This window comes from Neolamprologus brichardi, chromosome 17, assembly GCF_056152115.1.
Source record: "Neolamprologus brichardi isolate AB-2024 chromosome 17, ASM5615211v1, whole genome shotgun sequence".
NCBI lineage: Eukaryota > Metazoa > Chordata > Actinopteri > Cichliformes > Cichlidae > Neolamprologus > Neolamprologus brichardi.
The window spans coordinates 30,421,228-30,436,257 of record NC_142120.1 but is presented as its reverse complement, the minus strand read 5'-3'; the positions used below and the strand labels follow the sequence as shown (position 1 = coordinate 30,436,257).

The 15,030-nt window shown below is 39.5% G+C and overlaps 1 protein-coding gene across 1 annotated transcript; it reads left to right on the top strand.

Annotated features, from left to right (window-relative positions):
* The first annotated feature begins 4,990 nt into the window (after positions 1–4,990).
* On the top strand, positions 4,991–6,789 carry LOC148097980 (uncharacterized). The gene is made up of 3 exons (XM_087830699.1): positions 4,991–5,399; positions 5,654–5,822; positions 5,934–6,789. Exons 1-3 carry the CDS (start codon positions 5,183–5,185, stop codon positions 6,055–6,057), a joined length of 510 nt encoding a protein of 169 aa, XP_087686825.1. The 5' UTR covers positions 4,991–5,182; the 3' UTR covers positions 6,058–6,789.
* The last annotated feature ends 8,241 nt before the right edge of the window (positions 6,790–15,030 follow it).

Below are 15,030 nucleotides of genomic sequence, written 5' to 3'. Positions count from 1 at the left end.
ATCCGTACCGGAAACCCGATCGGTACCCCGCATGCGCAAATCTTACGTCACTTCCTCTCTTTGCCAACATTGCGACATTCAATATATTTGAATGACACGGTTAGCGCCCAGTTAGCTCCTAGCATTTCTCAACAGCTCTGCCTCCTTTTCGACTACCGGGACATTTAAACTATGGATAATCCATATACAAACAAATTCATGCTTTTCTCCTCAACAGAGAGCGTTTCCCGATTGAACAACAGCGCCGTAAAATAAGAAGAATGGCGCCTAATTACAGACTTAATCTGGCTGCTGAATCTTCACGTGACACATTGCTAAGTCAATATTATTAAGTGTTTACTGACAATTGACAGTGATAGCGGACATCATCATCACTATTCCAGTCAATCCTCTCCACACAGATAAGCATAAACACACTCGACTATCACGAAATCAAATTTAACACACGTTTGTAATGACGCCAATTCAGTTTACAATAGGGTTCATTCGCTCGGTCAGCAGGTGGCAGTATCCTCGTACACTGGGGAGTAAACTGCCATTAAACGAACAGAAGAAGAAGAAAACATCTGCACATGCGCAGTACGGATCGGGTAGTGTCACTACCCGATCCGTACCGGAAACCTGATCGGTACCCCGCATGCGCGAAACGTGTCTACTTCCGGTCGTAGCGTTTTACGATAGTTATGGGTCAGAGTATCTGTTAAAATGTTAAGAATAATGAGTAAATCTTAAAATGTTTGCAATAATGAAGCATTTAAATACAATGTAGACAAAAATGAAAAATAAAAAGATAGTTACGAATCGGGACTCCCCGATCCTTACTGCGCATATGCAAAGTCGGACCGTACAAATCGGGTCTATCCGATCCATACCGCACATGTGCAGATGTTTACTTCTGTTTTTCTTCTTCTTTGCACATGCGCAGTAAGGATCGGGGAGTCCCGATCCGTAACTATCTTTTTATTTTTCGTTTTTGTCTAGATGCTTTGTTTGATACTCTGACCCATAACTATCGTAAAACGCTACGACCGGAAGTAGACACCTTTCGCGCATGCGGGGTACCGATCGGGTTTCCGGTACGGATCGGGTAGCGACACACCGGACCACGCTTGATATTTGGGGAAATCGACGGCGCATTTGGAGTATGCATTTCAAGTACACTTCGAATTGGGACAGCCGTCGTCGCGTGGCGGTGACGTAACCGCACTTAAAATGCGTACTTCAAGCGTGCAGACCCTGAAATGGGACACAGCACCCGTGTTTGCTGCTCTGTGGCCTTCCACGAACCTCCTGCCGTAAACAATAGAAACAGCTGTCAAGACACTCTACTGCTGCAGGCATACACTGGACTTGTCTATCTAAGAGCACTGGCATGGAGTCTCACACATTGATCCTGCGCCAAGGTGCATTCAGCCACACTGCTAAGTAGCTCCCCGACGAGTCAGGTGTGGCCAGCCTCCAGACGGGACACACCCACCAGGCCTGCCTGAAACCCAGTGCTCAGCTACACATATACACACACCCACTGACCTATACACACAAGCATGGAGAACACAACAACAGCAGCACACAAACATACATAATATAAAATGAGACCACAACAGCTCATCGACCCTGGGTTGCTCAGACCAGGGTCCCTGACAGAAATCTTACAAAAATGAACATTTGTTCACTGCTGGTTTGTGGATTTTTTCTTTCATTTTTTTCACATTTTCATTACTAGTAGCAGTTTATAAAGAAAAAAAATATTATTGAGCAGAATTGCGTTCACCTTATTGATGAGGCCATCCAGAACAGTCGCTGTTAGGTTTTGTAATGTTGATTGTCATTTATGCTTAGAAATATTTAACCATATATGCTTAGAGGTGTTTAATTAATTGTGTAGTGATAGGATGTGTGATCTTTAATAGGCTGCAAAGGCTTGGTGTGGATTCAGAGTGTTCTGGAATCCACACCTACATCCTGGGAGCATGGGAAGAGGTCGTACCTTGTTTTATTGTTTTATGGTAGGATAAACGTGGCTATATCTGTTTTAGGCTAAGTGCCTTTTGTTTAGATGGACTGCTGGACTTTCCAGACCAGTAGGTTTAGGGAAGTCATTTATGGGGTCACACTCTGACCCCACACACACACACACACACACACACACACACACACACACACACACACACACACACACACACCGCACAGGCAAGGTACTCTTTGTTTGTATATAGGCGTCGTATGTTAATGAACCTATGCATATTCATGTAACCTCAATAAAAGAGCAGTGTTACGGGGGAGCGGACGAGAGCAACTGGGGTCAAGCGAAGGAACGGCGTTTGTCCAGTTCTCTCCCGTGCACGAGAAACATGAAGAACTTTGCCTACTTCGTGTCTTGCTTTGCTGTGTAATTATATTGTCTTCAACGTTCCAGCGAATAGGTTTAAGCTACAAACCTATCAGTCGCAGCTTTTCATGACACCCCTTGGAAAAATTAAATTGCCCACCCCTACTTTAGACAGGACTCATGTGAATCAAACTTTACTATCAGTGTAAGCCTGTTTCCTGCTATCATTAGGACCAAGGTCTGCACTCAGCCTAAAGACAGGCATGCAGAAAGTTTTACTACTTTTTTCATATGTTTGGTTTCCTTTTTTTTTTTTTTAAAGCACATTTGAAATGAAATTTATGCAGAACATGGTCATTATGATTAAGCTCAGAAGTAACAATAGGTGTATCAATAATAATACATGTTTGTATTCAAAGAAGAATCACAGTAATATTCAAAAGAAAGAGCTGGCAAAGATGAGAAGATGCATTTTCACAATATGCGACAAATTACTTTTCTCGCACCTCCAGTGCAGCATGGTTTTACATTCTGCAAGGCAATTTCATCAGATCTCACAGATACGGTAACAAATAATCACAAGAAGAAATAGCATCAATCCAATTTTCAATTTTGCTTTTCACAGGAGGGGAGGCTGGTGATGGCAGCGATATGTTCCCATTCATGACACCACGTCCTATTAAGGGTGTGTGTGTGTGTGTCTCTTTGCATTTTCTGAAGTGTCTTTCTACTCCACAAGTCTTATGGAGGGGGAGGAAGACCAGTTTCTCAGATACCAAAGTTAATAAGTGTAGCTGCTAAGGAAAGATATCCAAAGAAGTCAGAAACAGAGAAAAATTCATTTGTCACCTACCTATCTCTCTATACACTGTAAAAAAGATCCGTATATTTAACAGTGAAAGACAGTAAAAATACGACAGGAAAAACCTGTTAACTACAAAACAGTTTAAAACTGTTGATTTGATGTGAAATTGCCGTAAATAAAGAAATGTGGAAAAACCGTAATATGTACATTTTTTCTCTGAAAAAAATACATAAACCTACTGTAAATCACTCTTGCATAGTTTTTTTAACGGAAGATTCCAATAAAGTTTAGAACAGGCAAACACAATTTTTTTTACATTTAGTTATTGAAAAAAATACAGGTTTTAATTGATGATTGTAAGCATGGTTGTGCTGGTAATGGATACATGCTGTAATATGACTTTGTGATTTTTGCATTAATTTCACATAATAATAATAATAATAATGGATTAGATAGCGGTTTTCAAGAAGCCCAAAGCACTTTACATTAAATCCATTCTTGATTCATAGCACATTTAATACAGCATATTCTTCCTCAAATTGTAATATAACAGGTACATATGTCCCAAGATCTTTATACTAGAAATGTATTAGGGCAATTTTTGGATGTAGTTTTTGTAAAGAAAATGGGATGTAGCTGTTAAATCTATATTCTGTTGAACTCAATAAACCATGAGTTTAAAATGTAAAAGCTAACAACAACTTGAGAGACCTACAGCTAATGATAGACATACTATATTATTGAGTAAATTCATATAATCCCAAAAGTGTTAAAATAATAATCTGTTGTCTGTTCTATTTATTCATAGTTAATTATCATATGAAGAAAAAAGATTTTAAAAGCACCTCCTCCCAAAACTAGGCATTTTCCCCTGACGTTTAGAGCGCCGTTTCACATCAAGGCGCCTGATTTCAAATGGGCCAATCAGCGCACTGCATCAGGCTCCACCACAGATAACGTCTGTACAGCTCCACACAAGTTTTGCTTTGGACTATGACAGCAGGCTATCTTCATTTTCGTGGACTTGTTTCTCATTTTTTTAATTTAACGTCTGCCACAGCTCGTCTTCAGTTACTACGGTAAGAAAATAATCCAACTTGGTTTATTTATCGACAGCATTGTGTTGCAGGCAGTGAAGGCGCAAATGATAAATTTACGTTAGCTTTAGCTCGTTTCTAGCATTAGCGTTAGCTACATTAGGCTGAAAAGAGCCTTGCAAAACCAGCAGTGCGCGTTTTGAGACGTGTTTTGGAGACGGGTGTATTAATGGAAACTGTCTAATTAGTATAGCAATATTTGAATGCTTTGTCTAAATGCGGCCTGGATTTTCCCGCCTTGTTTGACATCCGGCTGAAGCTTTAAGTTAGCTAGCCTCGCAGCTGTGTCATATCGACTATGTATTTTTGCAGCATATGTGGAGAATCGGTTCAGTGTGTTCTCTGTAAAATCTACATTTACCTCCCATATGTCTAGAAAACACAAACGTTTGGAAAATGTGATTTGTGGTTTAAACAAAGATACTCAGTCAGAGAGTCCATCTACAAGTGCCACCATACAGGAAGGTGCCAGTGTATCAGATATAGAAGACCCTGGTATGGATGGGTCTAATTTCAGTGACCTGTATCTCAGAAATGTATGTATGTTTTACATTAAACTACAGGGACAGCATCTTCTGCCAGCATCTACCATTCAAACCATTGTTGAAGAAATACAAAATATACATGAATTGGGACAGATGTATACATTGAATAGACTAAGGTCACTTCTAAAAGATATGTCAGTTTCAGATGAAGACATTATAAAAATCTGTGACACAGTAAAACAATCTGACTTGTTCTCAGCTTGTCGCACGGGGCCCCTGAGAACTGCTTATTCAAGAGTTCAGTGCTTTAAAGATGTGTTCAAGTATGTTGAACCCAGAAAAGTGTTTTTGGGCAGGGACGAGAACAGGATGGAGAGATTTGCCTATTATATTCCTCTGCTAAATATTTTGAAGGGTATGCTGGAATCAAGTTTTTGGCAAGGTCTCATATCAGTGGATCCTAATAATGTCAAGACCAGATGTTCTCAGGGACTGTTGTGATGGTAACGTGTTTGTGTCAAACAAATTTTTTCAGGAAAATCCACATTGCCTCAAGCTGGTTCTATACCAGGATGCATTTGAAGTAGTGAACCCACTTGGTTCTGCCAAAAAGAAGCACAAGGTTTTGGCTGTGTACTTCTCTCTACTCAACATCCCACTAAGAACCTTCATCATTGTTTGCGGTAAGCCGAAAGAGCAAAATTCAACTTTTTTTTTTCTGTTGTAACTGCCACGTTTTTGTACTCTTGGCTTGTTTAGTTTCATGTTCTGTTGCTACCACACTAATACACTGGATAACACAACCATATAAGTTCAACTAGTACCATAACTCATCCTATGATCCATGTAACAAGTATCTCTGTATTTGTATATATGACTGACATTAAAGCTCTTGTTATTAAAGTTTTTAAATTGTTGTTGTTGTTTTAATTCTCAGGTTCCTCCTGCTTCGCTGCTGAAACATTCATGTTGAGCATTGACAAGAAGATTGTCAACGACCGCATCACAACCTTCACCTCTGCTATCTGCCTAATGTTTGGCAGTTACTACTGCTTTAACATACACTACCCTGTAGAACTACGATCAACACTCGAGTTCCTTCAAGGGTAAAATTTATTTTATTATGGATTTATTTTTGTGCTTTTCAAACTTGGCCATTTGATATCCCACCTCAGGTTGTTAATTTCCTCAATCTCTCTTGCCCTTTTTTCATGAAGGTGTTTCTTTTCCATAAATCCTGAGAGAGGCACCAAGGTGGAATCCAAGAAGAAAAAAGTGCTCTCAGTCAATTCCAGAGTCCTCACTCTCATCTCAGACATTGCTGACCATGAGTGGATCTAGTCCTACCCCTCTTGTTTGAGACTAAGTGATAAAGGTATACTATGTTACATACTCTACAGATGTTCTGTTTTTGAAACAATTATTACATTTCTGATTGTGAGTGGGGAAGTTTTTAACAATGTGAAGTTTTACTAGACACAATTTGTAAAAGTACATGCTCTACTTTTGATTCACTGTTTTATATCTGAAAAATGTATCTGGTAAAAATGTGGTAAACCTGCGATTTTGTTTCTTGGATTTTAATTTTCCCAGTTTTAAAGATATTTGTATTCCAATAGTGTAAAAGTATGCTGCATGTACATTGCTGGCATTTTGTAGTTATCCAAAAATTTGCAGTTGAAGCAAGTTGAAGTTGTTTGTTACCTGATGCAGTTTTAAGATGTACATTTTCAGCTTTACGTCTCAGTTCTGTGTGCAAAATATGTGGGTGTAAACTTGTTCCTGTAATTTCTTCAATTCAGATTTTCTTTCAATTATAGAAAAAATGTTTAATTCTCTATATTTGTATTTGGATAATTTGAAAAGTCAAGATTCTATGTGTACTGACATTTATGTAGTGAGAACAGCACCAAAACACTTAAAGGTGTCTGAATTGTCTGCTAAAGGTAATGTGAAGTATAATGTGTGCTCAACTTACAGCACTGGTTTTGCACAGTTTGAACAGAACTTGTAAGAATTCTGTGATTCCTCACTGTTACTGTCATGGAGATAACTAGTAACTATTTGTGATTTGTTGAGTAAAAATGTAAAGATGTTAAATAAAATACTTTTTTGGAAATTTAAGGTGGACATTTTTGTGTTACATTTAGTTAATTTGAATAAAATCATGGTTTGTGTATTAAGCTTACAGAGTAGAACACTTAAAAGCACTCTAGTCTAAAAACGGTTACAGAATAAAATTGTATTTTATTATTTTTTGATAGTTAATTTTACAGGGAAAAAATGTTGTGTTTTCTGGCACAAACTTTATTTTATGTTATTTTCATGTTAATTCTAGGGAAAAACATTATTTTTTCTTCAAGTTAAAACATTTTCTTCTACAGTAAAATATTGACCCTAGCACTATTTTTAACCGTAAAATCAACAATAACAATACCTTCTTACCGTTAAAGAAGAAAATGTTTCACCCGTAATTTTACGGTAGATTTCTGGCAACCACAGCTGCCAGCGTTTTACCGTAAAATCTACAGATTTTTTTTACAGTGTAGGGTTTTAACACATTTATATCACAAGGTATAATACATGCCAGGTAAAATAAGTTGTGGATTTGTCAGCCAAATACAACAATGACCAAAAAAATGGATTTACTGAGCTGCCTGACTTTGCTGTTACTATCAAGTACAAGTCACATGGCGAGCTGTTCAACACTAGGAACTTCAACTGTGGTTTTACGATTAGTAAACCAAAGACTCCTCCTGAACTGTGAAGACCCCCGTCATGACCATCACTTTAACTGGGTACACAGGGTTAGGTATCTAGGTGAGGTCATATTCACAGACAGATGCAGCTACTGGGATATCAGCCACTGGTTTGCAGATTCCCATTCTGAAGCCTTGACATGAACGTTTTAGCTTTTTGCTAATACCATCTTGGCATTTTCAAACAGCTTTCTTAAAGTCTGTTTAGCCCCCTGGTGGCCATTAAAACAAACTTTCATGTTGACTTCACTTTTTCACACTCTGCTTTTCTATGGTCATATCAATATCATATTCCCATGGCTCCTAAAAAGTTTTAATCCGCTCACAGTCACCCAAAATTTCTGACTGAAGACTCCACCCTCGCTGCTGTGATTCCAAAGTATACTCCAGAGTGTGTGAGAACAATGTGCCATCATTCGATGTGGTCCAGGGAAGTGTAGGCAAATAAATAAATAAATTACAAATAACCTAAATACAAACTTTAACTTATAACTATTTTGGTTAGACTTGGCATTTAGCACTTATGGTCAGAGAAATCTTGTCATTTAGTTCAACATATGATATAGGTGACTGCAGTTTTAATTCTGCTGCCTGTGTCTTTGTTGTAATTCTGTATGGAGCAGTTTATTAATATCCCACTTCATTAATTGGTTCATTTATTTTTTAAAAAAAGAAAGAGCAAAAACAAAACGCAAGGTGTCTATGGGACAGGTTTTTTTTAATGGCGTTTCATGATGACGTTGCTCCTGTTTACAGTGTTGTTTTGGATGCCTTATTATTGTGCTGTTTGAAAACGGAAAATGTAAACAAGTGAGTGGCTTGTTTACATTGTGAATAATTCACGCATGTGCAAGTCTTATGTAACTTTGGTGTCTTATGTGGGAATTCCTTAGCCACAATTCTGGTGAATGTTGATTGGCTCAAAGGTTTGCTTGAACAGAAAGGAAGCAACTGTGGAATTTATCAAAAGAGAAAAACAGGTATGAAAAGGTATGACACAGAGTGTCACGATCCTGGGTCTTATGACCCAGCATTTTGAGTTTTAGTTCATTTTGATGTTTATAGTTTATGTTTAAGCTCATTAGATTTCTATGTTCATTTGCTTATTATATTCCCCTTGTGTCTTCAACCCTTGTGTTAAGTCTCCTTTATCCTTCATGTGTTTCATGTCTGTTTCTTATGTTGTCAAGTTCATGTAGTCATGTCAGTGTTTCATTGTTTTCTATTTTATTTTGAAAGAGGTCCTGTGTTTCGGTGCTCTGTTTTGCTCTTTCCCTGTGGGCGTCGTTATGTTCATGTTGTGTCTACTTTGCCTTTCTGTCCCATGTTTCAGCTCCCTATGTTCTGTCTCAGTTGCTGTTAAGTTTACATGTTTTGAGTTCAGTCAGTGTGTTTCCTTTTTTACTTTGAAGGTCCACGTCTCATGTGAGTGTTTCTAGTTTTGCTTCCCTTGTCTCGTCCAGCCTGATTACTCCCAGCTGTGCTCTCCTTCTGTGTCTCATTCCCTCGTTATCCCTCTGTGTATTTAAGCCCTGTGTTTCTCTTTGTCAGGGTCGTAGTCTCCCTCATGGCTGTGTTTCCCTGTGTGTCAGTTATCCATGTCCCAGTTTAGTTTAGTTATATTTCTCGTCCCATTCTGCAATAAAGCAGCTTTTTGAGTTTAATTCCGGTGTGGTGAGTCTTGCGTTTGGGTCCTTCTCCTGCCTGGACACAGCCGAAACATGACACAGAGAGGTTTCTGTTCACTTGTACATTATGACTTCTGTCTTCTCCTTGGCAAGGGCTAAGGTGAAAGCCATATAGGAGGACACCACACTGCCTATTGTTCCAAACATTTTTGACACCACCCCCACATGACAGTACAACTCTACAATATGTTGGTGTAGATGTGTAAAGCCTTGTGTTGAACCTATGAACTACCGGTGTGCTACCCCACTGGCAATGTCACCCAAGACAACTCATGTGACAACCTGAATTTGACTTCTATGTTCACTTCCTGAGCTCCCTGACCTCTGGAAGCCTGCTGCATTAGTCGACACTGTAAAGTTCTCCCTAAGACAGTGAAAATAAAGAGTTCAAGCCACTTCTTATTTATAGCATGCACCTACTGTGGACATGCACACCTTTCTTTATTTTTGTTTGTAAATAGCTGATATTACCATTACATAGTTCACTGATTCCTCTATGTGCTGCCTGATAGTTGCTCCATTTGTGTGTGCAGTTACGTGTGTGTAAACCACTGTCACTCCCCACTTACTCCTCCCTTTGGATTGATGTTACCTGCTGTTTCTCGCCGCAGTTCTTCTCCTCGTGTATCACTTCAGAGTCATTGTTCCTCACCATCCCTCCTTTACCGCGTAAGAACAGGTGCCTCCTTTCATTTCTGCTGCCAGCTATCATTTCTTACCCAGCATGCTTTGTTGAATATGATCATGCAGCAGCTTCATCAGTGCTGGCAGTGCACCGAATCAGTGGGGAAATGAACTGGGCGGCGTGCAGCTCATTCTGGCTCAGCTCTAAGGTCTTGTTAGTGTTCATTTGAGAGGTACAGTAGAGCAGGAAAATGGAGCCGTGCAGATGGATTTCTGCCAAAATAAGCCTCTTTACACCTGTATAATCATGCATATGCAAATGATATGGAAATCACTTTACTTTGCATGCATTATGCTTGCATCTTAGGTGGGGTGAAACTGTGATGGAATCCTTAATGCTTCAGAATGGAAAGTCCCCACATTTATACGTGTCATGTTAAAGAGTTGGTTTAGTCATATTCATACATATATTTTTTCCAAGTGTGACTAGATTTTTCAACAAAGCACCGCATAGGCATGAATCACCTAAAAGTTACTTAAAATACTTAAAGTAATCTACAAATAGGTGCTCCTGACAGGCAACCTCATTCAGTCTTCTCTGTTATGGTTCAGTCACACAAGTAGAACAGCAAAGACATTGTGACCAGGAAAAATCAGTGGTTACCGGTGATTGCAATGAATTATTTATTTATTTTTTTGTATTTGATGACTGATTGCAACCGGCTGGTTGCCCATAGACTAACCTCTGGACAACTGCTTTCTATCACACGGTTATTGCACAGATCACCTGGGGGAACTAGGGCTCGATTTGCAGTGACTGCAGTCCCTTTCAGACAAATTGGCAAAGGTATTCAAATAACTGCCGTGTAGCTTATAGATGCAGACAAATTGACAAAGGATTGCAGTCAGTTTGAGTCAGTCTACAGTGCATCGCTGTGCAACAAGGGACTTAACTCAGCTTGTTTCCAAGTGGTTGTATTCTGGTAATATTCTTCTATACAAAACAGGGAAGCTGAGCGACTACGGCATTTTGCAGTTAACCCTTTAAAGCCTTGACCACAAAATAATTCCCAGAAAATTCTAATTATGTGAAAATTGAGAGTTTATTGAACCAATTGACAAACTTTAAATTTGAGTCGTATTTGCTACAGCTGCCTTTTTTAAAAAATTGCATAAAAATGTATCGTGCAATGACTTTTTCAGGGGGGAAAAAAATCACACCGATGCTTCTGTTCTTCAGCAGCAGAGTTTTTGCAGCCACTGAATCATTGGTTACAAATATAATTATTCAAACCATAAATGCAAATGCATTTTTCAAGTCATCAATCGTTAGAGCACAATTCAAATTTTATTGAACAAACCTCCCAATGATAGCTGTGCTTTTGCACAAACAACCCCTCCCCCCCCTAAGAATCCATTGATCCAAATTATTATGCACAACAGAGTTTCAAAACATTTTACTGGTTGTAAAGAGCTGAAAATGATCATTTGTTGAAAGTGCAACATTAGGAAATCATATTTACTGAAAGCTATTTCAATCATAAACATCTTAACAGGTCAAGTTACATATTAACCCCTTCTAACCTTCACGATTCTTGCAACCATCCATCATGGATCTCAGATGCTCCATCAGTTCTCAGTAAGGTTATGCCCATAGCAGCCAATGCCACAGAGGTATTTTTGCAGCATCAAATGGTACATTGTCCGTCATGGTTCTGGTGCTTTGACTCTGTGTTTTGTGTTTGTGGACCTTTGAATCTTAGTTAATCATTATTGCAGTATTGCTAGAGTGACTTATGTTTCCTAGTTTCGCTTTCTTACCTTTTATGAGTTTTCCTGCTCATTGTGTTTAACTCTTGTGGTTCTAGGTTAGTTCCTTTAATGTTTCCCTTTCCCTGTGTTTTGTCTTCAGTGTCTCCCGTGCACGCTCCCTCTCTCATCTTGTCCCTCGCTCTGTCTGTCTCCCTCTCTTCCTCTGTGTCCCTCTTTCTCTGGCTCTAGCAGTCCCAGTGCCTTAGTTTTACCTATTATTTCCAGGTTACCATGTTTCTTAATTGATGTTCATGCCAAAGATTTATTTTAGCCAACTTTGGGAGTGTCAGCAATAAAGTTGCTGTTTAAGCTCAGATTTTTTCCCCCCTGCTTTAAGGTTCTACCCTGACAGTGTGATGCTTGAAGATAATTTTGCTACTGAGGGCACGGTTCTTCTTTTTGGACCGTGGAAGGAAGTGATCAGTGAGAAACTCTACATACTTGTGGTCATTTTCACACGTTCAGAGATCCTAAAGGGACCTACCAACTCTCTCCCCATGACTCTGCCACCTCCTTGCTGATGTCGCAGCCCTGTTGGGACATGGTGGCAATACACCAACCACCGCCTACTCCATCCATCAGGACCATCCATAGTTGGGTGGCAATCATCAGTTAACAAGACTGTTTGAAAATTACTCGTGGCAGCTTTAACTACCTGCTTGCTGCTTTGTAATGGCATTTTAGCAGTTGTTCTCTTAATCTGATTAATCTGTCTGGCAGAAACCTTCATCTCTATGTCTTAGTCTCCACAAACCCTTCTGTGCTCTGACTCAGCCACAAGTTTCTTCACAGTACGATAATCATGCTTAAGCTTTTGTATAATATCTAATTTTCTAATAAAGGCATTGCTCTATTTACCACATTTCTGCAGCAGAGATGCTTTTTTCCCCCATATTACTTGAAACCTGTGGCATGCTTAATGATGTGGAACATCCTTCTTAAGTAGTTTTTATCTTATTGGGCTCATCCTGTTCCAAACTAATTATGACAGCTGTCTGAGATTGATATCAGTGATCCACAGAGCCCCGAGACACAATACCACCGATGAGTTTAACTGAAAACAAAAAATTGAATGTTTATGACACTAAAATCTTATTTGCATAACAATTTGCTACGCAGTGTAAAGATTTATCAGCTTGGTCAGCTTCAGCATAACGGCATCTCGTCTAACACCAAGCATTCAGGCTGTGGTGGAGATGGAGGAGGAGAAGAGGACTCTTATTAGAGCATTTTGTCACTCAAAAAGTCTCAAAGCCAGCCAAGTTAGGAGCCACTCTGTAATATTTTTCAAAGTGTTGTTTGCTCTTTGGCTTCCTTGTCTTATGCTACTATGACTTTGACAAATGTGAAATGTAGCCTACATGATTCTTGAGAATGATCCCACAACACAGATATGGTTGATATGATTTGAATATACAAAGCCATCTGAACATAAGCAGATGTTTTGTTATGAAAACCCCATTGGTTTATAAATGACTTTAGATTATTAAATAATTATGAGATACTCTAATAGAATACTGCTCTGAGTGTTTAAAAATAGAGTGGGAGACAGAGCCTTCAGCTTTCAGACCCCTCTTCTGTGGAACCAGCTCCCGGTTTGGATTCAGAAGATAGACAAACTCTACTTTTAAGATTAGCCTTAAACTTTCCTTTTTAATAAAGCTTATAGTTAGTACTGGATCAAGTGACCCTGAATTCTCGGTTTGTTATCTGGCTTCCCACAATGCACTTCTTCTTTTCAGCCACTATGCGTTTATACACCACTCTGCAGTTTATCATTAGTTAATCTTCATATTTGTCTCTCTCCCAAAAAGTTGATTCTGTTCATCTGGGTGTAGCGTGTTCAGTGGGAGAAACTCATCCAAGTGACTTCTTTACTCTCAGCTGACTGTAGGTTTCTGTAACCTTATAAAGAGCACATTTACATAATGACTAAGAGTCAAACCTTAAATACTGATCCGTATGTGTTGGTTTACAGTACACATCCACTGTTAAATGTCTGACATTACTGACGGACATCTCACAGTCTGAGACGGCTAACCTGCCACTTTTCATATCCTCCCTGGTGAATTTGACGTGTCGGTCCACCGAGTTAATGTGATCCGTGAAATGTGGTACGTCCTGAGATTTGATTTTCACTCCGGTGTCATCCACATACCTGAACCTGAACTTTGTGGTGTTCCAGGGTAGGATAACACAGCCCTCTTTTCCACTTCTTCCATGTACAGGTTACAATGGGTGAAACTGGGCACACCCATGTTTCTGCCTGTAGTACTGACCCTTGTATGTGAAACATGTAGATGAAGACACAGTTAAAGAGCAAACACATTTGGTTGGTGCTGAGTGTGGTACTGTTGCTTAGGTTGAGGTCATCCTGTAATCTCTTATGAACTACCTCCAACGCTTTAGTAACTGGAATGTAAGTGAAGAGAGATGTAACATCGTACGAGACCATGGTTTTATCTGCCTCCATAATGACCTCTCACTTTCTCAACAAAATCCAAGGTGTTCTGGATATGGAGTTCAGTACCATACCATAGACAAGTACCCTTGTCTGCTGGAAGAATAATAGTGTTGTTGTCATTCCTAAGCAATATGAGTGCCTTAATTTCCTCCATGCTGATGTTGGATGCTGGGGGCTGTGCATTGCCGAGTCAGGCCGAAACTTTCATTTGCAGTTGCTCTGCTTCAATGTCTGCAAGGTTGTTCTTTCAAATTTCTGTTTCTGTGGCTGTGATCAGTTCCAAAAGCGGGACTTGTCTTGGTGTCACAGCAAAGTTCAACCTTTTTGAATCTGACAAAAAACTCACTGTTCATCCTTTTTTCTTCTGGCTGCTGAGGACACTCTCCATACTTTTCTGTGGTTTCTGATGAAAAGTAAGAAAGTCAAACTTCTTTTGTTGCCTGGTCTTTTCATGCTCTGACTCTCTTCCACAACCATCGCCTTCAAATAGTCGTGGCAGATCACCGACCCTTCCTGAGCATGGTTCTGCCGTAGATGTCTTCCTGTTAAAAGAGAGTTTTTCATTCCCATTTGTTGCCAGAGTGCTTGCTCATAGGTCATCTAATGTCAGGGTTTTTAACTTACAATATAAATTGCCTTGAGATGATTGTTGCTGTGATTAAATAAATTGAAGTGACTGAACCCTATCCCAGCTCGCCCTAAGACAACTGGGATAGGCTCCAGCCCACCCATGACCCTGAATTGGATCAGCGGAAGAGAACGGATGGATGGATGAAGTGAACTAAATTGAGTCAATAGCTATATTTAAAGAAAAACCTTCACAGCAAACAAACTGCAGCATCAGCATGCATCCACTGTTTGATGCCCAAAATATCATCCAGGAGGCCCGGAGATTTCGCCTGCCCTCCCCCACTTCCACACCCGCCCATGTGTTCCCTCTAAAATGCAAACAAAACCTAGAGCCATG

What these genes read in the sequence shown, in the direction of transcription:
- LOC148097980 (XM_087830699.1), top strand. Translation starts at nt 5,183, where the DNA reads ATGTCAAGACCAGATGTTCTCAGGGACTGTTGTGATGGTAACGTGTTT. An exon ending in AACCTTCATCATTGTTTGCG is followed by an intron (nt 5,400 to 5,653) that starts GTAAGCCGAAAG and finishes TTTAATTCTCAG; the next exon opens with GTTCCTCCTGCTTCGCTGCT. An exon ending in ACACTCGAGTTCCTTCAAGG is followed by an intron (nt 5,823 to 5,933) that starts GTAAAATTTATT and finishes TTTTTCATGAAG; the next exon opens with GTGTTTCTTTTCCATAAATC.